Source organism: Heterodontus francisci, chromosome 12 (genome assembly GCF_036365525.1).
Source record: "Heterodontus francisci isolate sHetFra1 chromosome 12, sHetFra1.hap1, whole genome shotgun sequence".
In the NCBI taxonomy this organism is placed as follows: domain Eukaryota; kingdom Metazoa; phylum Chordata; class Chondrichthyes; order Heterodontiformes; family Heterodontidae; genus Heterodontus; species Heterodontus francisci.
Window position 1 is genome coordinate 36,466,683 of NC_090382.1, and position 24,244 is coordinate 36,490,926.

A 24,244-nucleotide genomic window follows, 5' to 3' on the forward strand; every position below is an offset into this window, starting at 1 on the left:
TCCCCCTCTCTCCCTCTCCCTCTCTCTCCTCTCTCCCTCTCTCTGTCCCCTCTCTCTCTGTCCCCTCTCTCCTCTCTCCCTCTCTCTCCCTGTCCCCTCTCTCTCTCTCCCTCTCTCTCTCCTGTCCCCTCTCCCTCTCTCTCCCTCTCTCTCCTGTCCCCTCCTCCCCCTCTCTCTCTCCCTCTCTCTCTGTCCCCTCTCCCTCTCTCTCTCTCTCCCTGTCCCCTCTCTCTCTCTCTCTCTCTCGTCCCCTCTCTCTCTCTGTCCCCTCTCTCTCTCTGTCCCCCTCTCCTCTCTCTCCCCTCTCCTCTCTCTCCCTCTCCCTCTCTCTCCCTCTCCCTCTCTCTCCCCTCTCCCTCTCTCTCCCCTCTCCCTCTCTCCCTCTCTGTCCGTCTCCTCTCTCTCTCTCCCTGTCCCCTCTCCCTCTTTCTCTCTCTCTGTCCTCTCTCTCTCTGTCCCTCTCTCTCTCTTTTTCCCCTCACTCTCTCTGTCCCCTCTCTCTCCCTCTCTGCCCCCCCCCTCTCTCTCTGTCCCCTCTCTCTCTGTCCCCTCTCTCTCTGTCCCTCTCTCTCTGTCCCCTCTCTCTCTGTCCCCTCTCTCTCTGTCCCCCTCTCTCTCTGTCCCCTCTCTCTCTGTCCCTCTCTCTGTCCCCTCTCTCTCTGTCCTCTCTCTCTCTCTCTCTCTCTCTGTCCCTCTCTCTCTCTGTCCCCCTCTCTCTCTCTCCCCCCTCTCTCTCTCGCCCCTCTCTCTCTCTCCCTCTCTCTCCCCTCTCCCTCTCTCTCTCCCCCTCTCCTCTTCTCTCCCTCTCCTCTCTGTCCCGTCTCCTCTCTCTCTCTCCCTGCTCCCACTCCCTCTCTCTCTCTGTCCTCTCTCTCTCTGTCCCCTCTCTCTCTCTCCTCCCCCCTCTCTCTCTGTCCCCTCTCTCTCTGTCCCCTCTCTCTCTGTCCCCTCTCTCTCTGTCCCCTCTCTCTGTCCCCCTCTCTCTCTGTCCCCTCTCTCTCTGTCCCTCTCTCTCTGTCCCCTCTCTCTCTGTCCCTCTCTCTCTGTCCCCTCTCTCTCTGTCCCCTCTCTCTCTGTCCCCTCTCTCTCTGTCCCCTCTCTCTCTGTCCCCTCTCTCTCTGTCCCCTCTCTCTCTGTCCCCTCTCTCTCTGTCCCCTCTCTCTCTGTCCCCTCTCTCTCTGTCCCCTCTCTCTCTGTCCCCTCTCTCTCTGTCCCCTCTCTCTCTGTCCCCTCTCTCTCTGTCCCCTCTCTCTCTGTCCCCTCTCTCTCTGTCCCCTCTCTCTCTGTCCCCCTCTCTCTCTGTCCCTCTCTCTCTGTCCCCTCTCTCTCTGTCCCCTCTCTCTCCCTCTCTCTCTGTCCTCTCCTCTCTCTCCCTCTCTTCCTCTTTCCCCTCTCTCTCAGTCCCTTTCTCTCTCCCCCCTCTCTCTCTCGCCCCTCTCTCTCTTCCCTCTCTCTCCCTCTCTTCTCTCTCCCTCCTCCTTCTCTCTCCCTCTCTCTCTGTCCCGTCTCCCTCTCTCTCTTCTCCCCTGCTCCCACTCCCTCCTCTCTCTCTGTCCTCTCTCTCTCTCTGTCCCCCTCTCTCTCTCTCCCTCTCGCCCCCCCTCTCTCTCTGTCCCTCTCTCTCTGTCCCCTCTCTCTCTGTCCCCCTCTCTCTCTGTCCCCCTCTCTCTCTGTCCCCCTCTCTCTCTGTCCCCCTCTCTCTCTGTCCCCTCTCTCTCTCTGTCCCTCTCTCTCTGTCCCCCTCTCTCTTCCCCTCTCTCTCTGTCCCCTCTCTCTCTGTCCCCCTCTCTCTCTGTCCCCTCTCTCTCTGTCCCCCTCTCTCTGTCCCCTCCTCTCTGTCCCTCTCTCTCTGTCCCCCTCTCTCTCTGTCCCCCCTCTCTCTCTGTCCCCCTCTCTCTCTGTCCCCCTCTCTCTCTGCCCCCTCTCTCTCAGTCCCCTCTCTCTCTGTCCCCTCTCTCTCTGTCCCCTCTCTCTCTGTCCCCTCTCTCTCTTTCCCCCCTCTCTCTGTCCCCCTCTCTCTGTCCCCCTCTCTCTGTCCCCTCTCTCTCTGTCCCCCTCTCTCTGTCCCCCCTCTCTCTTTCCCCTCTCTCTCTTCCCCCCTCTCTCTTCCCCCCTCTCTCTTTCCCCCTCTCTCTTTCCCCCCCTCTCTCTTTCCCCCTCTCTCTTCCCCCCCTCTCTCTTTCCCCCCTCTCTCTTTCCCCCCTCTCTCTTCCCCCTCTCTCTCCCCCCTCTCTCTTTCCCCCCCTCTCTCTTTCCCCCCTCTCTCTTCCCCCCTCTCACTTCCCCCCCTCTCTCTTTCCCCCCTCTCTCTTTCCCCCCTCTCTCTTCCCCCCCTCTCTCTTCCCCCCTCTCCTTCCCCTCTCCCTCCCTCTCTCTCTCCCGCCCCTCTCTCTCCTCTCTCTCCCCTGTCCCCCCCTCTCCCCCTCTCTCATTCCCCCTTCCTCTTTCCCCCTCTCTCTTCCCCCTCTCTCTCTCCCCCTCCTCTTCCCCCCTCTCTCTTCCCCTTCTCTCTTTCCCCCCCCTCTCTCTTCCCCCCCTCTCTCTTTCCCCCCCCTCTCTCTTCCCCCACTCTCTTTCCCCCCCTCTCTCTTTCCCCCCCCTCTCTCTTTCCCCCCCTCTCTCTTTCCCCCCCCTCTCTCTTTCCCCCTCACTCTTCCCCCCCTCTCTCTTTCCCCCCCCCTCTCTCTTTCCCCCCCCTCTCCTTTCCCCCCCTCTCTCTTTCCCCCCCTCTCTCTTTCCCCCCTCTCTCTTCCCCCCTCTCTCTTTCCCCCCTCTCTCTTTCCCCCCTCTCTCTTTCCCCCCTCTCTCTTTCCCCCCCTCTCTCTTCTCCCCCCTCTCTCTTCCCCCCTCTCTCTTTCCCCCCTCTCTCTTTCCCCCCCTCTCTCTTTCCCCCCCTCTCTCTTCCCCCCCTCTCTCTTTCCCCCCCCCTCTCTCTTCCCCCCCTCTCTCTTCCCCCCCCCTCTCTCTTCCCCCCCCCTCTCTCTTCCCCCCCCTCTCTCTTTCCCCCCCCTCTCTCTTTCCCCCCCTCTCTCTTCCCCCCCTCTCTCTCTTCCCCCCTCTCTCTTTCCCCCTCTCTCCCCTCTCCCTCTCTCTCCACTCTCCCTCTCTCTCCCTCTCTCTCCCTGTCCCCTCTCCCTCTCTCTCTCTCTCTCCCTGTCCCCTCTCCCTCTCTCTCTCTCTCTCCCCTGTCCCCTCTCCCTCTCTCTCTCTCTCCCTGTCCCCTCCCCCTCCTCTCTCTCTCTCTCTCCCTGTCCCCTCTCCCTCTCTCTCTCTCTCCCTGTCCCCTCTCCCTCTCTCTCTCTCTCCCTGTCCCCTCCCCCTCTCTCTCTCTCTCCCTGTCCCCTCCCCCTCTCTCTCTCTCTCTCCCTGTCCCCTCTCCCTCTCTCTCTCTCTCCCTGTCCCCTCTCCCTCTCTCTCTCTCTCCCTGTCCCTCCCCCTCTCTCTCTCGCCCCTCCCCCTCTCTCTCTCGCCCCTCCCCCTCTCTCTCTCGCCCCTCCCCCCTCTCTCTCTCGCCCCTCCCCCTCTCTCTCTCGCCCCTCCCCCTCTCTCTCTCGCCCCTCCCCCTCTCTCTCTCGCCCCCTCCCCCCTCTCTCTCTCGCCCCTCCCCCCTCTCTCTCTCGCCCCTCCCCCTCTCTCTCTCGCCCCTCCCCCCTCTCTCTCTCGCCCCTCCCCCTCTCTCTCCTCGCCCCCTCCCCCTCTCTCTCTCGCCCCTCCCCCTCTCTCTCTCGCCCCTCCCCCTCTCTCTCTCGCCCCTCCCCCCCTCTCTCTCTCGCCCCTCCCCCCTCTCTCTCTCGCCCCTCCCCCTCTCTCTCTCGCCCCTCCCCCTCTCTCTCTCGCCCCTCCCCCCTCTCTCTCTCGCCCCCCCCCCTCTCTCTCTCGCCCCTCCCCCCTCTCTCTCTCGCCCCTCCCCCCTCTCTCTCTCGCCCCTCCCCCTCTCTCTCTCGCCCCTCCCCCCTCTCTCTCTCGCCCCTCCCCCCTCTCTCTCTCGCCCCTCCCCCTCCCTCTCTCGCCCCTCCCCCTCTCTCTCGCCCCTCCCCCTCTCTCTCTCGCCCCTCCCCCCTCTCTCTCTCGCCCCACCCCCCTCTCTCTCTCGCCCCACCCCCCTCTCTCTCTCGCCCCTCCCCCTCTCTCTCTCGCCCCTCCCCCTCTCTCTCTCGCCCCTCCCCCTCTCTCTCTCGCCCCTCCCCCTCTCTCTCTCGCCCCTCCCCCTCTCTCTCTCGCCCCTCCCCCTCTCTCTCTCGCCCCTCCCCCTCTCTCTCTCGCCCCTCCCCCTCTCTCTCGCCCCTCCCCCTCCCTCTCTCGCCCCTCCCCCCTCTCTCTCTCTCGCCCCTCCCCCCTCTCTCTCTCGCTCCTCCCCCCTCTCTCTCGCCCCTCCCCCCTCTCTCTCTCGCCCCTCCCCCCTCTCTCTCTCGCCCCTCCCCCCTCTCTCTCTCGCCCCTCCCCCCTCTCTCTCTCGCCCCTCCCCCCCTCTCTCTCTCGCCCTCCCCCTCTCTCTCTCGCCCCTCCCCCTCTCTCTCTCGCCCCTCCCCCTCTCTCTCTCGCCCCTCCCCCTCTCTCTCTCGCCCCTCCCCCTCTCTCTCTCGCCCTCCCCCTCTCTCTCGCCCCCCCCTCTCTCTCTCGCCCCTCCCCCTCTCTCTCTCGCCCCTCCCCCTCTCTCTCTCGCCCCTCCCCCCTCTCTCTCTCGCCCCTCCCCCTCTCTCTCTCGCCCCTCCCCCTCTCTCTCTCGCCCCTCCCCCTCTCTCTCTCGCCCCTCCCCCTCTCTCTCTCGCCCTCCCCCTCTCTCTCGCCCTCCCCTCTCTCTCTCGCCCTCCCCTCTCTCTCTCGCCCCTCCCCTCTCTCTCTCGCCCCTCCCCTCTCTCTCTCGCCCCTCCCCCTCTCTCTCTCGCCCCTCCCCCTCTCTCTCTCGCCCCTCCCCCTCTCTCTCTCGCCCTCCCCCTCTCTCTCTCGCCCCTCCCCCCTCTCTCTCGCCCTCCCCCTCTCTCTCGCCCCTCCCCCTCTCTCTCTCGCCCCTCCCCCTCTCTCTCTCGCCCCTCCCCCTCTCTCTCTCGCCCCTCCCCCTCTCTCTCTCGCCCCTCCCCCTCTCTCTCTCGCCCCTCCCCCTCTCTCTCGCCCCTCCCCCTCTCTCTCTCGCCCCTCCCCCTCTCTCTCTCGCCCCTCCTCTCTCTCGCCCCTCCCCTCTCTCTCTCGCCCTCCCCCTCTCTCTCTCGCCCCTCCCCTCTCTCTCTCGCCCTCCCCCTCTCTCTCGCCCCTCCCCCTCTCTCTCGCCCCTCCCCTCTCTCTCTCGCCCCTCCCCCTCTCTCTCTCGCCCCTCCCCTCTCTCTCTCGCCCCTCCCTCTCTCTCTCGCCCCTCCCTCTCTCTCTCGCCCCTCCCCTCTCTCTCTCGCCCTCCCCCTCTCTCTCTCGCCCCTCCCCCTCTCTCTCTCGCCCCTCCCCCTCTCTCTCTCGCCCCTCCCCCTCTCTCTCGCCCCTCCCCCTCTCTCTCGCCCCTCCCCCTCTCTCTCTCGCCCCTCCCCCTCTCTCTCTCGCCCCTCCCCCTCTCTCTCTCGCCCCTCCCCCTCTCTCTCGCCCCTCCCCTCTCTCTCTCGCCCTCCCCCTCTCTCTCTCGCCCCTCCCCTCTCTCTCTCGCCCCTCCCCCTCTCTCTCGCCCCTCCCCTCTCTCTCTCGCCCCTCCCTCTCTCTCTCGCCCCTCCCCCTCTCTCTCTCGCCCCTCCCCTCTCTCTCTCGCCCTCCCCTCTCTCTCTCGCCCTCCCCCTCTCTCTCTCGCCCCTCCCCCTCTCTCTCTCGCCCCTCCCCCTCTCTCTCTCGCCCCTCCCCTCTCTCTCTCGCCCTCCCCTCTCTCTCTCGCCCCCCCCTCTCTCTCTCGCCCTCCCCTCTCTCTCGCCCCTCCCCCTCTCTCTCGCCCCTCCCCCCTCTCTCTCGCCCCTCCCCCCTCTCTCTCTCGCCCCTCCCCCCTCTCTCTCTCGCCCCTCCCCCCTCTCTCTCTCGCCCCTCCCCCCCTCTCTCTCTCGCCCCCTCCCCCCTCTCTCTCTCGCCCCTCCCCCCTCTCTCTCTCGCCCCTCCCCCCTCTCTCTCTCGCCCCTCCCCCCCTCTCTCTCTCGCCCCCTCCCCCCTCTCTCTCTCGCCCCTCCCCCCTCTCTCTCTCGCCCCTCCCCCCTCTCTCTCTCGCCCCCTCCCCCCCTCTCTCTCTCTCGCCCCTCCCCCCCTCTCTCTCGCTGCAGAGCAGCTTTGTGTTCGGTCAGTTTTTAAAATAAAATTGCACGTCAGTTTCACAGCTGACAGGTGCTGACATCAAGAATAACAGTGGTTTTTCAGGCGGCCTTTTTAAAAAAGAAAAAGTCAGAACGTGCCAGAAAGCCCCGAAGCTGTCCGCAGTTGAGAAACCTCTGTATCTAATGTCAGCTGTGAAACTGACAGCGCGAGTTGGGCTGAAAGAATACGCCTGTGGAAAATTTCTCATCTCTGAAATACATACACGCACGGGCCAGATGGAAATCTTTGGTGGGCTGGATCCGGACCTGCGGGCCATATGTTGGACAACCCTGTTGTGTAGTGAGGTGACTGCTTTTCAACACAGGTCTTTCCAAACCTCCAGACTTACATAATTGAAACAGGACAAACTTTCAAGTAGGATCAAATTGCCTGGGCTTTGAGGGTCAGATTACCAGGGCTCCTCTTGGGTACCCCCTCCCAATCTAATGGATCATAGGCTTGCCACTGCCCCTCAGGCCTCTGGTGGTATGTGATATGAATAAGTATTGGAGGGGTGAGTGCTCACTTGGATGGTTCTAGCCCATACCATGAAACAAATAGAAATATGGGACTGAGTCAGACTTCAGGAGGGACCCTGGTATGCTGAACATAAATTTGACAGCATCAACATTTGTTCATTCTCCTGAATCCTTTCTGACCCGTCAAAGTTAGAGAACCCATGAGTGAATTGACGATATTGTGAGGGTCTTGCCCTAGGTGTGGTCATTTCTGGAGATTGGTTTGGGGAAAGGTATGGAAAATGATGATTGAAGCTAACCTCACCCCAGCACAGTGAGGTGACTCCTGGTGCTGTTTCTCTGCAGGCTGATCCTTCCGTATGAACGCTACCTCAAAGGGGGAGGAGCACAAACCACTGCCACCAGCCAAGCCACGCAAGCACACTACAAGCACTTCTGAGGACTCGGAGAAAGATGTAAAAACTAAAAATGGGGAGCTGAACTTGAAAGTGAAAAAAGTTCAAGAATTGACTCAAATATTAGAAAAAGAGGTGAGATTTCCCCCCATTCCACTGGATACCAGTTTACAGTCGGGCTCGTGGTATACAATGCTACTCTGGTTTCTGAAAAACTGCAATGGACCTTGATATAGTTTAAACATTTTTTTGTAAAGCATTATTTTCCTACACTTCTTGAGTACCAGCTTAGAGTTGGACCAGTGAAAAACAGTGTCTCTCTGGTTTCTGAAATAGTATGCAATACATCATTTTGCATTTTAATATTTTTTATATGCCATTACTTTCTCCCTGCTTCACCTATATACAGTCACATATTCCTTGTTTGGGATGGTAGATTATGTTCTCAGATCATATCTAGCATTGCTGCATAACCCTCTTCCAAGAGGTATATGAGAGTTTCTGGGAAGAATGGTATAGTAAAGTACTGCATGGTGTGATACTGCCACTTTTGGCTCAGTGGCAGCACTCTCACCTCTGAGTCAGGAACTTTAGGGTTCAGGCCCCACTCTAGAGACTTGAGTATATAATCAAGGTTAATAGTTCAGTACTGAGGGAGTACTGCATTTTTGGTGGTACTGCCTTTCGGATTGAACATTAAACCAGTGGCATCTTTCTTGGCCCCGTCTGCCCTTTTGGGTGGATGTATACAATCTTGTGGGGCTATTTCAAAGAGATACAGGGTTGTTCTCCTCCATGTCCTGGCCAATGTTTATCCCTCAACTAACATCAAAAACATATTAAAAGCAAAATACTGCAGATGCTGGAAATCTGAAATAAAAACAAGAAATGCTGGAAATACTCCGCAGGTCTGGCAGCATCTGTGGAGAGAGAAGCAGAGTTAATGTTTCAGATCAGTGACCCTTCATCAAAAACATAGTATCTGGCCATCATCATATTGTTCTATGTGGGAGCTTGCTGTGTACAAATTGGCTGTCGTGTTTCCTACATTACAACACAGTGGCGCAGTGGTAGGGCGGCACAGTGGCGCAGTGGTTAGCACCGCAGCCTCAGAGCTCCAGCGACCCAGGTTCAATTCTGGGTACTGCCTGTGTGGAGTTTGCAAGTTCTCCCTGTGTCTGCGTGGGTTTTCTCCGGGTGCTCCGGTTTCCTCCCACATGCCAAAGACTTGCAGGTTGATAGGTAAATTGGCCATTATAAATTGCCCCTAGTATAAGTAGGTGGTAGGGAAATATAGGGACAGGTGGGGATGTGGTAGGAATATGGGATTAGGGTAGGATTAGGATAAATGGGTGGTTGATGGTCGGCACAGACTCGGTGGGCCGAAGGGCCTGTTTCAGTGCTGTATCTCTAAAAAAAAAAACAACAGCGACTACACTTCAGAAGTATTTAATTGGCTGTAATAATCTTTGGGACATCCTGAGGTCATGAACGGTGTTTTATAAATGCCAGTTTTTTCTCCTTCAAGATCAAGAACCCTTCCTCACTCAATGTGGAAAAAGCTTTTGTGGCCTGTGTTTGGCATGTCCCCATATTATTCAGCTTGAGTCACTAGCAAAGCCCTGTTTCCAGAGGGACTCTCAGGCCTCAGTATCCAGGAATTCTACAGTTTTGCCAGCAGGTTTCCTCAACCATTATGCTAGTTTGTAACTGAGTCAGAATAATATATTCAGCCCAGTTATTTCAAATAAGGAAGTGGACCTGCAGGCATTTGATATGCTCCTTTTTTCCTTGTACCAACTATAAACTGGTACAAGAAAGTGGTGGCAGTGTTATTAATGCAATTAGGCTACAAGCTTACATCAGAGCGATCCCCATCATAAGACCATGTATTTTTAGTTTATTTGTTGTATGTTCCCTTTTTTTTCTTTTCTAGACTCCCAAATTAGGAAACACCCATCAGCAAAGTGGATGGAATAGGGGATCTCCTCCCAGTCCTACAGCAATACTGTTATAACATTGACCATTAGGGACGCACTATTATAAAGAATATACAGTACAGAAACCACTCCGTGTTGGTGTTTATCTCCCATGTGAGCAGTAGTCTTAATTCCATTTGCCTGCCCTATTCCTGTGTTCCTTTTAGTCCCCACCAGCCTAACCTATTCTTAAACATTGACGTCTCTACTTCAATTGTAAGTGCAGCAGGTAGTGATTGCCCTGCCTGCTTTCTCTCTTTGCTGGGTAATACGTCCCGTTTGCTCTGCCTGGTGGCATGGCTGAGAATGGGATTTGTGTGAGCAAAATCAGGCATAAATTTACATTCTACCAATATTAATTGCTAAGAACCAAATCTGCCACCTGTTCCTGTTTGCAAAGTTCCCAAACTGGAAGAAAGTGCATCACTTGTCAAAGTTGCTAATGATGGGACTGATCCATTTGGCACGCTTGTGCAGCAGTTTCCTCCCCGATGTGAATGGATGTTTGGCAGTCAGATTGCTGATTGTTGTAGGAAGACACAGGGTATGAGTAACTTTCCAGCTGGAAAACCGATGACTAAACGATAAAGGAGCCTTTTTAGGTCCTTCCTAAATTTGCAAGGAAATCATTGAGTAGGAATTGGTGTCCGATTCTAAGAAAGTAAACAGCAAGATATGCTTCTTGTTATAGACATCTGGAGTTAATACACAAAGTAATAGGGGAAATAAGTGTTTGTTTGGCATACTTAAATTTGGAAAACTGAATAGGAATTTGTAGCTATCTTTTAAATCTTTTGGGCGGCACAGTGGCGCAGTGGTTAGCACCGCAGCCTCACAGCTCCAGCGACCTGGGTTCAATTCTGGGTACTGCCTGTGTGGAGTTTGCAAGTTCTCCCTGTGTCTGCGTGGGTTTTCTCCAGGTGCTCCGGTTTCCTCCCACAAGCCAAAAGACTTGCAGGTTGATAGGTAAATTGGCCATTATAAATTGCCCCTAGTATAGGTAGGTGGTAGGGAAATATAGGGACAGGTGGGGATGTGGTAGGAATATGGGATTAGTGTAGGATTAGTATAAATGGGTGGTTGATGGTCGGCACAGACTCGGTGGGCCGAAGGGCCTGTTTCAGTGCTGTATCTCTAAATAAAAATTTAAAAAAATAAAAATAAATGTTACAGAATCCTCGCCCCTCCCCTTCCCCACATTAAAAATTATGCCAAGTCAATAGGCAAATTCACAATGCAGTGTTCTGTACTGAGCTATACCAAACAAGAATGTCCTCAGGATGTTCGGTGCAATTACCCTTTGCTGTGCACGGCCCATTTGTTGCACTGCATGGTGCCTGTAAGATCGCCGCACATCTTAAGGGGACCACCTTTTGTGCACAGCCTGATTGTCCCCTGCGTGGTAAATTCTGGACTCTCAGTGGCTGCACACTTGTGCACCTTAGAGGGAACATTGGTTCAGGTTTGTTTTACGCATCTGTGCTGAGTTAGTTAATGTCAAATGGCCACTGGTGGGGATGGTGGTGATACTAAAATTAGACTCCATGTTTGTGCATTCCTGCTTTGGTTGGCTGCGCAGTTAACCTCAGCTGGAAGGTGCACAGTTGTGAAAATTGATGAACAGAATTGGATTGTACAGTAAAGTCTCAACAGTTGAGTATGTTGTTGATGATCTGGGCAGTTAGATGGCGAAGAGGCCATTTGAGCAAGGTGCTGCACTGTCTGTTACTGTTTGTGGAACAGTGCTACAGTGACAGTGCCTGGGGTAGAAAATTGGAGAGGACGGGGTAATAAACTGAAGAGAGTGAAAGAGGGTAGAAAATGAAACCATTCTCTTTGCTTTTCAGGGTCATCTAGCAAGTGCTGAAAGATTTCAAGAAAAAAGCCAAAGCACTATCACTGCTCAACACATAGGTACTCAGGGCAACCCCCAAGACAAACGGATACAAACTCTGAAATGTAAAAACCATGAAGATTGTGCATTGATTACAGAGGAACATCCCAGAAGCAAGGCTTTCCCTCTTACAGGACTAGAAAAGGGTGAGAAGTCTGAGATTGAAACACATCAATCGTGTGAGCAAAAAGCAAAACACCAGAAAAATAGAGTGTGCTCAAATGCGGGAAAAAGCCAGAAGTCACCCCTGCACCCTCAGGACTTGTCCAGTGGCCCCAGTGTTAAACAAAGTTTGCACATCGGCACAGAGGGCTGTAAGTCCATCTTTCCATCTGCAATGTTTCAGCACCTTCCCTCTGGTATACTGAATTTCCAGTTGCCCGAAGGCGTTTCACCTCTTGATGTTCTCAAAAGCAGGCTGGGCTTGACTACATCTAAGGATGTATCCAAACCTGCTTTGCACAGGACACTCAAGATGGAACGATCACAGAGCATCAAACTGGATAACAAAGTGTATAGCAAAACTCTGGGAGACAGTGAAACGCAAAATGTTGCAGGACTTAGTCGAGAAGACTCTGAAGGTGTTCCTCAACCAGCAAAGAAGCTTGGTTTTGGGCAAGTGAATGGAATTCGACTGGTGAAAGCGTATGCATCTTCAATACCCCTGTTAAATAACTCGAGTTCTGCCAAACATGTTGCAGATTCCAGGGAAGAATGCAAAGCTAACCCAAGGCCAGTAGCATTTGAGGGACTACTCATAAGTAGTGACAATGGAGCTTCATTGAGTCATCCGATGAAGGGAAGTTTGGTAGAGGAAGGCTTGAATTTAAGCAAGTCCATGGACAGCAGCTATAGGTATGATCATAAAGGACAACTGTGTGAAATTTTACCTCAGAATTTATCAAATAAACAGTCACCACTACATAGCGAGACTTCAGTGCAATTTAGGGAACAGTCTTCTCCATTAAACCTCAGCAAGTCAAGGAGGAGTTCTCCAGGAAAGAGAACTGCAGATGTCGTGGATGCACCAGTCCGTGTGTCATATCAGAGTGTCCCTCCTTATCTACTTCCTCCTTCTCTGCAAAATCTTTGTGAGAACAGGGAAAGCCACAACAAAAATGAACAGCCAACCAAGAAGCTGAGACTGGACTCCTATTGCACAGAGGTGAGAGACCAGAGAAAAGAATCTATTCACTCAGATCATGGCTCTGGTGTAGAATCACTTAGTTCATCACCCCTGAGCCTTAGCTCTGGAGTTGTGGCTGATGATCTACCCACAGACTTAAGTCTACCAAAATATCCTAAAATCCAGAAGGCAGATTATACTTCAACTAGTTCTGAGAGCCCTCAAGACAAGAAGGCAAGACTGAGCTCTGAGACAGCAGGCAAGCATCTTACAGATCTGTCCCAGTTGTCTTCCTTACCTGCTGTCTCTGAAACAGCTACTACAACAGACAGCAGCCAAAGGTCTCCAGCACAAAATGTCCCTCATGCACCATTTGGAACAACACTAATTTTAGACCCAGCAAAGAACTGTCAAGAGGAGCTTCAAAAAAGTTCCATAAACAGACCATTTCCATCAAGTAGCATGATGTCAGCTGAGCAAAGCCTTCTTGCACACAGTCTGGATGAGTCAAGAAAAGACGCTGAAGAGCCTTCTGGAAAGAAATCACTTATCTCTCACTTAGGCCAATTCAGTCAAGAAGAAAAGCCTGAAAGAGAACAAGAATCAAATCTGTCCAATCATCAGGCCTTATCCTCAGTGAGTCAAACAGACAACAAGAAAGGATCATTACCAAGCCCCTATCTCCTTGGAGGCTATCACCCAGAACTTCATAATATGGCAGAAAAATTTGGAGCACACTTTCAGCTGGTTGACTTGAATAAAAACTCTGTGAAGGTACGCAAGTCTGATCCAGTTATGGTGCCAGTATTAACCCCTGGCCTTCCCGTTTCACCCGTGATGGTTCCTGACTCTGTGCAACATCGACAACTTCTTTCTTCCCATTCTCAACAAATGTATAACCACCTCCTGCGCACTTCAATGCTACCGAACTTGCCTTACGATGAAGTAGTAATGCGCAGACTGTCCGCCAGCCCGTCAGCATTCTCTCCCTCCCACCTTTCTACAGTTTACCCTGAAAAGCGAATGTGAATGGCTTTGCCAGTTAAATTAAAGGTGGAACAGGTTATCGCTCATGGATTTACAGGTGCTGAATTTCAGCTAATCAATATGCAAGGTTGCACCTGCACTCACATTTTTGCCTTCTGTGTGTGTAAGACTATGTGCTGTTAAAGTTACTTTCTCCCCTCCAACCTCTCTAAGCAGCATGTTAATGTGCTGTGGCCAAGAGGGAGGACCTCAAACTGTCTCTGGACCCTTGGACTGAGCAAGTAGCGATGATCCAAGTGAGACTGGCCAGATGGCACCGATGCGTCCTAATTTATTGTTCTCTCCTCTCGCTGTGTGGAGATTGATGGAGAAAGTGGGGTAGACCACTTGTCATCCTCACAGCTCCTGCAGTGACATGACTGAGAGTAACAGGGTGGTGTAAGCCAAGCCTGGTTGCATTGAAGCTTGTGAGAGGTAGAGGGCAGGTGGCCATTTCAAGAGTGACCACTCTAGCTACTATTTGCCATTCTCATCAAGACAGTCGATCTTTTCCTGTAGCAGGGAAGCGCTTCCTTTAAAGGAGAAGCTGAAACGCTCAAATGCTACTGTTTAATACACATTCAGCATCTCTCTTGGAGAAAAATGGGATTTGTGCTCAGGGAGAGTTTTGTATAATAAACTGCTGATACAGGCTGATTCCAGTAGAATTATAAAACTTTGATATTCAACTTCTGCCTGACATGGTCTTAAACACTAGAGGGGAGTGCTAAAGGCTGACATTTGTCACTGCTCCAGTGGAGGATTTATCCATCTATGAACAAAGGACAAATCTACAGGAAGATACTGTGAAGTAACAATGTTATAGTTCAAGGTGCTGCTCGAGGATTTGTAAGAGTCGGAGGAGCCGATCTTCTCCAGTCCTTTTGCTTGCCCTTGTTTCTGTCCAACTTAAAGAAAAACTCGGCATGTGGGTTTTCTGTTTAGTTGGCATGCCTGTTATTGCACACATTTGACTACTAAATACTGTGGAACTCTGAGGTCAACTCCGATTTGCCAAAGAAGAAAACATGAACTTAACCAGAAACTGATCTTATCAGGGATGCTCCTGCAATTCTGTACATCCTTTGTCTTGTCTAGTTTCCTTTTCATATTGATTGTACATGTGTGGACACCGTACGGATGTTCCTTCAATGAAAGTATGTTTCTTTCTGGCTTGCCTAAGCTATTTTTCAAAGTTTTTAAAATGTGCTTGTCCTTTTGAAAACAGTACTCATGTTTCCAGAATATATCAATAGATTGTGTGCAGATATTGTTGAATCACTCTGTAATGTATTGATGTACCAGAATATATGCAATCGAAACATGCGACAGGTCCATAGCATTTAAAAAATACTATTTCTGTTTGTAAAGAGATCTCAGGACTTGACTTGTAAGACAGAAAGTGCACTGGATCAGTTTGGAGGATTATAACAAAGAAGCAGCACAGAGTCTTGTCACTTCTGCAGCAGTAATGTTTTTACACAAAGGTGATCTGATTGCACCTCTTGAGACTGTGTAAAACCATAATTGCTATGAACACGGATTCAATGAGTGTTGAAGCACTAGAAACTGTCTCCCTCATTCTGAATTGGCCCTGTGCAGTTTCTGTTTAGACACATTAATTTTCCTTCTTAAGCCAATGCAGCCACTTTAAATAACTGACTTTAAACTATAGTCTGTAAATGTTTGTAGTATTTTCCTACTGAATTTAGTTTAGTGTAAATTAATCCCTGTATACCATGGCAATGGAGGTATTAATAATTCCCTCAGGTACTTGCAGCTCATTGCACCTATTAAAATGATTAAAACAAAGAGTTCATCATCTCCATTGTCAGAAGGTCCAGCTTACCTGGTACTATGAGGTATCTAAGGTGTACCTCAAGAACTGTACTTCCAAATGGTTATGATGACCTAAAAGAGGATGACAGCAGACATCTGCAACACAATTGTCCTATGTGACTAAATATACTTTAATTTACCTTCAGCTTGTTGGGTAATCAGCTGATTAAGAAGCTGTATAAATGTGCTGGAAGATGATTTTGAAGTTCTGCTTTTTGAGACCAACAAAATGGATGTACTCTGGAGATCTTGGAAAGAAAAACTAAAGAGGTTATGTACATAAGGAACTGCTCACCTAGGTCTCTGCCATCCTACCCAGATGTATCCAGTTACAAGTACTGTATGTTTAGCTGAAAATAGCCAGCTATACTGTGTGGATCTTGTTTGACCAACCTTGTCTCATTTAAAGACTTGAGGGATCAAAGCTAATAATTTAAACCACAGACTTTTACGCTCATATATAGAAATGACACTAGAATCTCCTCAGCAAGATGTTGGGGTTTGCAGATCGCGTTAATCCTCCAGATTTCTTTACCCTGAATTTCTGTGGTTCACTCCTTCAGAGATTTCAAGTGTACATAATTGTGAACACTCTATAAGAGTTCATTAGCTGTGTTACCTGGTTACAAACTTGGGCTGAGATTCTGAAAAGGAAAGCCACCATGAAATGGTCACTAACATTTCCATATTTATTTTGTGATAACTTTTTCAGTTTTTTTTAAGTTAACTGTATTCTTTGTTGAGTGGTTAAGTTTTCCTCACCTAATTTAGGAATTATTTCTGTTGAACAATTACTGATTTTACTTTGAAATAATTTTTTTAAGGACTTTTTCAAAAAAACTGTCAAGTTGTCATTTATCTTAGTCATTCCTGTGATCCAACCACCCTACCCCACTGTCCTCCCTCCCTTCAATCTCAAGTAGAGGTGAAAATAACCCAAAAGAGGTCTGAAAGTTAGGGCCCTTTGCAGAATGAAGGGCTAAGCACTAGAATCCTGATTAATGAGGTGAATTATTATGACCAAAAAGCATGATTGGGTACAGTTTGAAAACTCAGCTCCAAATGATGCCAGCACATATTGGAATAGTCGATCCGGCTGATTGATGTTCACACTCGTCTGATGGGTTTGATTTTCCAAGTTTTAACCCATTACCCTGCAAATTTTCACAAATTCCCAATTATTTTAACTGAAATTCCCAACTGTTTTGTGGTGCTTTGGGTCAGAAAGGGCATTATGCTAATACTTTCAGGAGCAGATGCAGGTCAGGAATTGGCAAAACAGAATAATAGCATGAATGAACCCTGTGAAAGCCAGCACTGTATGTCATTTGAACTTCCTCTATCACACCGAAGTCACTGAGTTGTTGGTAAGGGGATTGAAATGCCCTGCCTTTGTAAACTCAGCAGGTGAGAAATCTGAGAATGGCCCCAAAGCTATTTTCACCCTGTCTTCTGAAATGAAATGAATCTTTGTCCTTTTGAGTCCTTCCTTAGTTTTCGTGTTCCCCAATGCCACCTCCTTCAGAGAGAACAGGCACATCTCTGCATAATGGTGGCACTTATTCAGTCAACTTTACGCAGGGCAAGAGGTACAAGAATGCTGCCCAATGCTTTCATACACTTGAGTTAGGTATCTAACAGTAACAGGTGGCTGTTGCTTGAACACCTTGCTGAGAGAGTGCAGTTGGATTAGCTTTGACCCTTATTTTATCATAAAGTGGTGTTGCAGTTTGGTACATACATCCTGCAGCCTTGCTTAGTGGTATGCAAAGGAGTAAAGGAATTTATCTGTTGGGCTGCTGAGTGCTGCACAATAAATCTGTATTTCATTGCCCATTGAATAGGTTTCTTGGACCGTTGTACTGTGTGCGGGAAGCATAGTAAGGGATAGGGCCATTGAGTTTGTAGGGTAAGGGTGATGGGTATGTGCTACTGTTTGTACAAACATGGTCTGAAGGATGAGAAAGTGTTGTCTGCATTACTGTCTGAGATAATCGTATCTTTCCAATTCATCATTCACTTGCGACACTTTGTAAAGCACAACTAGACAGTTTAATTTTTGCACGTAAATATACTCTAAACTGCCAGATGTTGTAGGCGCAGGAATATTCTCTGTATATAGCTACTTGTGCCAAGTATATGTGCATGTATTATTAAAGACACATTACTAAATTTAAAAGACAATAATGAGGAGTGTTGGATTTTGAGTTTAGTTTGCCTCCCCTCAATACTTTGACAATAATGTGGATAAAAGTTCTATTATGTGAAGAATGATCAACTCAATTTAATTGAATCCAGTCCAACCCAACCTCACTGTATCTAAACCTATTTTTGTAAGAATAGCTGCTCTGAAGCAATGTAATAATTGTGCCCTATTTTGCTTAGTGTAAGGTTTTATTCTCTTGTCCTACCTCATCCTTCCAGAATCTAACCTTGTAATTTTAATCAGTCAGGAGTGTAGCTGCCTAATAACAGCAGTTTTCAGTGAACTGCATTGAATAGGTCCTGCATGAGTTTGTCCAGGACCTGTATATAATCTTGATCAAATCTGTTTGCATCTCTCTTTTGAAGATCCTAGTCCACTACATGTTACATGGGCTAGACTGGCCAATGGACATTATAACGCTAGTGTCCTGTCCTGACCCTCTGAGCTCGAGTACAACATCCAGCACTTCCTTACATTCGATTCAGCCACCAGTTATCCTGAGTAGTTTATAGATCTCTGGTTTGGGTCTTCAGTATGACAACTTCTGGTAGTGAACCCAGCTCGGTAGGCTGTGCACCAAGTGAATCCTGTTAGGTTTCTATGAAGTTAGATAGATTAAAAGAAACCACACAAGTCAACGGTCTGTTTGATTTCTTGCCCCCACCCTGGCTGTTTCTCAGCCACTATTACACCACGCTCTTTTGGCTGGATCTGTGGCAGGGTAGGCTGGGAGTTGGGGTCTAAAGTTTGCGTTTTGAACTTGTTGCTCTGAATGGGAGCTTCGAGGCCACCACTTTTGACCCAATGCATTCAAACTGCTACAAACCTAAGATCTCATTTTTGTCACAGTGCAGTTGATTTTTAGGGGGTTATTTACAGACTTTTGGTTTGTATGCCAACACCAAATCGGAGCCTAGCAACCTACAGTGACAATTACTTAGCTTATATTTGCATATTCAGACTATCTTCAGAGGAGGGCGACCATTGAAATATCACTGGTGTTGCATCCATCAGTGTTCCCCAAATAGCAAACTTGAACTGAAATAAGATGTATAATTAAGATGCAACTTTCCTGGCATATGTCAAATGTGACAGTGTCTGCATTTCTAAGAACTGCAGTTAACAATATTTACTTAGTGGATCATGTTGTAGATTTGTGAACTAACCCTTTGGTCACACTGGATTCGGGAATACTGTGGTATGTACTTGCTCTGTACTTTGGATTGAAAAGTGCTGTTTTTGATTTTTTTTTTAAAGCTGTCGAATGCACTGTTTCAGAAATCTTGACACTTCCCTTTTAAGCAATTTCCAAACAAAGAAGCGTACTGTATATAATGGGACCATGTATGGAATAAAGTATCCTTTGGAGCATCGTCTTACTCCCTTCTGAAACTTCAAAGTATTTTTGTATAATATTCTGGTAGTTTGAATGAATCATGTGTTGCTTATATTTTCACACTATGTTATACGAAGGCAACTACTTTTTGATAAGGTATTTACCATTAGATTACTAACTAATTTTTTTTGTATGATTTATCTTTCAGTATATTGCAACCATAATAAAGAAATTCACCAAGATTCTTCGTATCTTTTCAATTGATTCTTTATCCTTTACAGAAACACACTGGAAAACTCTTTTCTGTCAAAACAGTTTTGCTTTCTGTGGAATTGATCCTGGGTCTTCTGTGGTTGGCATATGGGTGTTAAGATTGTTGTATGAAATACTAAGCCCTGATGAGTTGGAGGCTTGACCTTGCAAGAAGGGATGTGCCAAATGCCAGGCACATAGTTCTCAAACAAGGAATGTTGTACAAACGAAAGTGGAAATATGCTCCATTTTCCTTCACCTTGATGAGGAAAAAATAAACTGAAGGTATCTAGTACATTTCTTTTACTCTGCTGAAGCTGCTAATTTTTGCTTGGATGCAGATCTATGGGTGCTGGTATCCTGTTGTCTTGCTTAAATGGGAATTATTCATTTTGGTGTTGTTAGTGAGGGCCGGGCAATTGTTTAACCATGGGAGGCAGTGAAGTCCATATCTGCCCTTGCCTGAAGTCTACATACACACGCTTTTCACTAGGTGTCACTGGGCAACAGTTATGAATGGGAACTCTAGTTGCCGCACCACCACCCCCCGTCCCCCTGGTCACTACCGCCCATTGCCTAGCCTGAGGCTAACAGTGGTGCTTCAAAGGCTCCCTTGGCTTGGTCTCAGTTTGGGAAGTGCATTTGTAATCGCTGGGCTCTGTGCTTCAGTACTACACCAGGTGGTACCTTTACCCCACTAGCGCATCATGGGAGCTACATAATCTGATTAGTCACTTTCCATCAACAGGGAAGTTTAATGAAAGGTTTGAGTTAAGCAATACATAATCCTTGATTTGATGCCCTCTAGTTTTTAATTCAAAAATGTCGGACCTGCTTTCTCTGCAATATACTGCTGGTGATTTATCTGGGACTTTTTAGAAGCATTGTGAAGGTAAAGAACGAGAAAGGTTCCTGAATTACACTTCCCAACAATTCATACTGTTGCAGGAGTAACAGTAAGTAAACTTTATGCAAACATAACAATTGTCTGTGAAATTGTTAGAGATGACAGAATGTTGCCAATTAGCCATTGTGTAAGTGAGATGTTAATTGATTAATGATTCTTTTCTTCATAATGCTGTCTCAAGTGTCTGTATACATGGGGGTAATTTGAGGTTGATAGCAAGAATGCTTAACTTTTTAATTGTGGTAACGAAGGAGAATGTTGTGTAAGATTCACGTGTTACATGCCACATGTGATCATCAAAACCGCTTTAAAAAAAATCATTCCACATAGCTAATCAAGTGCACTAGCTGTCAACGGTACATTTTTAGAAGTACTAGAAGATTTGTGCCTTACTACTGAAATCGCTCAATGTATTGCACATAATGATTGAGGTCAAAAATTAAAGAGCTTGGTGTCAGAAAACAAGCGAATTAAAACATAAAGAAGTAAATTGAGTGGTTGAATTGGAGCCACACAGTGAGATCCAGCGTGAGAGCATTCAGATAGGTTGGATCAAGTTATGAGAGAGGATTAGGGAGAACATATATTGAACAGCACTTGATGTATCAATGGGAAGTGGGGTAGAGTGGAAAAGCAGGTGGATTTTCAGAACTGCTTCAGTCCATATTCTCCACATTGCACTCTGCATGGCATTGTGAGGACAATAAATAGTCAACCAACAGGCCCAAGTATTTAAAGCAATAGTGCTGCATTTCTCATTTCAAGCTAATGTACATATGAGAAAAGTTTTTTTTTATTTCCAAAATATACTTTATTCATAAAAATCTGTAAAAACTACATTGCCAGTTTCAAACAGCACCAAGTCAAAAAATACAAACAGTGCAAAGGAGGTCCGTTTGCTTCATTACAATCATGAGTTGCCTCACAGCCTTTCCATTTCACATTTGTCATGCCAATAACATTTTACAGCAAATGAAAATTTTCCCAATACAGTTCCAGGGGTTTCCCATGGATCCAGCCCCTCAGTTCAGCTTGGTGGGGGGACCTTCCACTGTGGTCTTTCCCCATTGAGCCTCACATATGAGAAAAGTTGAGCTATTGACTGCAGTTACTGCAATGGCTACAGGCTTGTCATTTCACAGTTCAATTCCAGACTGAATGTGGATCACCTCCCTCCAAAGTACAGCTGACCCACGATGGGCTGGGCCCAAACTCCTTGGAGAATTGCAGCTTTTAAATTTTGCACTGCGTTAGCCCCACCCCTGAAAAGGGTTCGATTCTATTGTCAATTATCACTCCAACGTTCTTTTTTTAAATGGTACAAACAAATTATCAATAAAAACATAAACTTATCAAATTAACTAATATTTCCTGTACCTACAGCATACCCCAATCCTTGCGGTGCCCACTGGTTCTGGAAGTAAAGGCCTGCTCAGGTCTGCAAAAAAAAAAACCTGACCCGAGCCCGACAGAACCACATCCGACCCGGCCCGAGTCCTTCAATTTTTTTTCCTGCGCCCCACGCGCCCTGACCAATTAACTTGCCTTCTGTTTTTCCCTTTGTTGCTGATCTGCACAAGCTTAACATAACAAAACCACCTTTTTAGTCCCACAATTACATTAACAGTGGAGCTACATACCTGTGATGGAGCATGTCCGACCTGAACCTGAAGGCCTGACCTGAAAAAATTGTTGAACTGCGCAGCTCTCTCCAACATCCTCCACACCAGATCTCCAGGAAATTGTATGACTGCTGGAGTGGACAGGACTTGAGTTGGACTAGAAGAGGGAAGCAGAAACGGGGGGAGACTGGGTGGAAGAGATGGAAGCTCAGCGGGGATGGGGATCATGGGTGACTGGGGGTGGTTGGTTGGTTGGCATTCTGCCATCTACGAGAGATGATGGGCGCACAGCAAACAATACATTTAGATGGGGTATCTTAATATGGTGCATCTTTGCTGATGGCTGTGGAGGCCAGTCTTTGAAAGGCAGGTTCTGCCACAAGGGTTGCACATGAAGCTGCCAAGTGACATTTTGGGTTTTTGGTATTGGCACCTGTCGCTGAGTTGCTGGTCATGGTGGTGGACACCATACATGGCCAGTTAGGGGTTTGGACAGGGACAGAGGAGTGGATTTGGGCAGGGGGTCAGAGGGATTGGGATTTGGGCAAGGGATTGGAGGGATTGAGGCTTGGGAAATGGAGAGAGGGGGTTGGGATTGGAGGCATTAAAGCTTGGAGAGGGGGACTAGGGGTTTGGAGATTGGCAGCAGGACAGTGAGGGAGATGGGGTCAGGGATTGGGGCTTGGGTGGGGAGAGAGGGGGACTGGGAGGGTTAGAGGAATTGGGCCTTGTGCAGGAGAGAGAGTGGAGACTGGGGGTTCAGAGGGGGGAGAGAGGAGGCATGGGGTTCGAAGTTTTGGGACTTGAGCAGAGGAAGAGAGGGGTCTGGGAATAGGATGGATAATGGGGACAGCATTTCCTGAAGAGCCAGGAGCAACAACAACAATATGAGGTTAAAAGAGAGAGTATCAGCATCTCCAAATAGCTTCCTCCAGTGCTGTAATTTCTATCATTCTATGAAATATATTTTCTTATATTGAGTAGGTGCTTAGGGAAGTGTCAGCCTTGGCTCAATTGGTAGCACTTTTGCCTCTGAGTCAGAAGGTTGTGGGTTCAAGTCCCAATCCAGAACTTGAGCATAAAAATCTAGGCTGACACTCGAGTGCAGTACTGAGAGAATGCTGCACTGTTGGAGGTGCTGTCTTTCAAATGAGACGTTAAACCTAGACCCCATCTGTCCCCTCAGGTGGCCGTGGCACTATTTTGAAGAAGAGCAGGGGAGGTATCCCCAGTGTTCTGGCCAATATTTATCCCACACTTGACATCACAAAAAACAGATTATCTGGTCATTATCACATTGCCGTTTGTGGGAGCTTGTTGTGTGCAAATTGGCTGCTGCATTTCCTACATTACAATAGTGACTACACTTTCAAAGTGCTTCATTGGCTATAAATCATTTTGGGGACGTCTGTGGTTGTGAAAGGTGCTTTATAAATGCAAGATTTTTAAAAAAGAAATGCTGGTGCTGAGCTGATTTACGGCACTGTACCCTGCTAAAAGTGGCCACTACCGAGGTGCTAAGGGGACATATATGTTTGGAGTTGTTGTAAAGAGACGAGGTGCATTCACGTATCTAGTGAAGGTTGGAGAGAGACTCCGTCAGTGTCATGTAGATCATTTGCTTGAATGTGGGAATCTAAGAAGAGAGCGTGATAACCCTCATATAGTTCAATTTCCTCCTACAATTCCAAGTGGAGCTCGGGAAGAAAGGGAAAGTGTCAAAGAAACTGAAAGATTGCCAGTATCACAGAATCCACCAATAGAACAAAGTGAGCCGGGGCTTTGATTTAAGACTAATCAGTCAATGTCACAGTCCCAACCATTAAGTAATCAAAGCCAAAGTTCAGGTTTGATACAGTCTGAGATGTTAAGAGCGCAGAGTCAAGCTCATGGAAATGGAAATGGGACAAGATATCCCCAGACAGAAAGAAAGAAGCTGGAGAGGTTACTTGAGAGTATATAGGAAGGAAGAAGCATGAAGTTAGAGGAATTGGCAAATTGGAATTATAAGCCTGCTTCTCAATCCAGAGAGGTTAAGTATTATTATATTTTATGATTTTGTTTTGTCGAATAAAAGGCCATTAGACTAAATGGTAGGTTGAAATATTTGAAGTAGTGCAGTTAGATACTTTGTGTATGCAAATTATGCACAAAACACAAGATACATATACATATTGCTGTGTTATTTCTGGAAAGAAGTTTTTTTTTCATTGTTTCTTGTCAAAAGATGATTTTTGTTCCACACATAATGGTGTTGAGGCAAATGAAAAAATTTTTACATATAATTTAGTCTAGTTGGACAAATCATATATGCATTGGTTGTGATTAAAAGAAAACAAAAATGAAACCCAGCCTGTAAATTGCAGGTATTGTTGAGATTGGTTGAGCCATATTGTGTTGTGAGGTAGTCATTTTTTTAAGTGGGGAGGAAGTGTAAGATATGGCAAAAACCGATAATTTTGTAATACTGCCCTCTCTATTGGGAGGAGTAATGAATAAACGGGGAAGTCAACATGGCCGATTTGAGTCTGTGTGTGAGTTATTTCCAATCCAACTACACCATCTATCATGAATGATGCACTACTTTGATGCTTCTTAAGTTATTCCTCCAGCCAAACATTTAAGTGAACGATTTTACCTTTCCCAGATTTAGAATTACTGGAGGACATGTTGCCCATGCTCAGTTCCTATGAGCAAGATTGTGAACTTTGTACTCCTATGGTAGTGCTCATCCAAATGAGAGGTTAATACCCTGCTAAATTTACAATCACACCATGATTACACTGTCAATGATATTAAAATCATGGATCAGTGCTGAATAATACAGTAATCACTATAGGGATTATCAGTAAGTTTAACAAACAGATGATTTTCCTTTGTGGGGTCTCAGAAGGGTTCAGTAATAGGGTCAACAACACCATCCTCCAATTTAGG

General features: G+C 48.3%; 1 protein-coding gene across 1 annotated transcript in view; it reads left to right on the forward strand.

Annotated features, from left to right (window-relative positions):
* LOC137375821 (AT-rich interactive domain-containing protein 5B-like) overlaps positions 1–18,740 on the forward strand; it is a 128,160-nt gene extending 109,420 nt beyond the window's left edge. The window contains 3 exon segments of the mRNA XM_068043322.1: positions 7,074–7,101; positions 7,103–7,258; positions 10,950–18,740. Coding sequence (XP_067899423.1) covers positions 7,074–7,101; positions 7,103–7,258; positions 10,950–13,151 — 2,386 coding nt within the window. The 3' untranslated portion in view covers positions 13,152–18,740.
* The last annotated feature ends 5,504 nt before the right edge of the window (positions 18,741–24,244 follow it).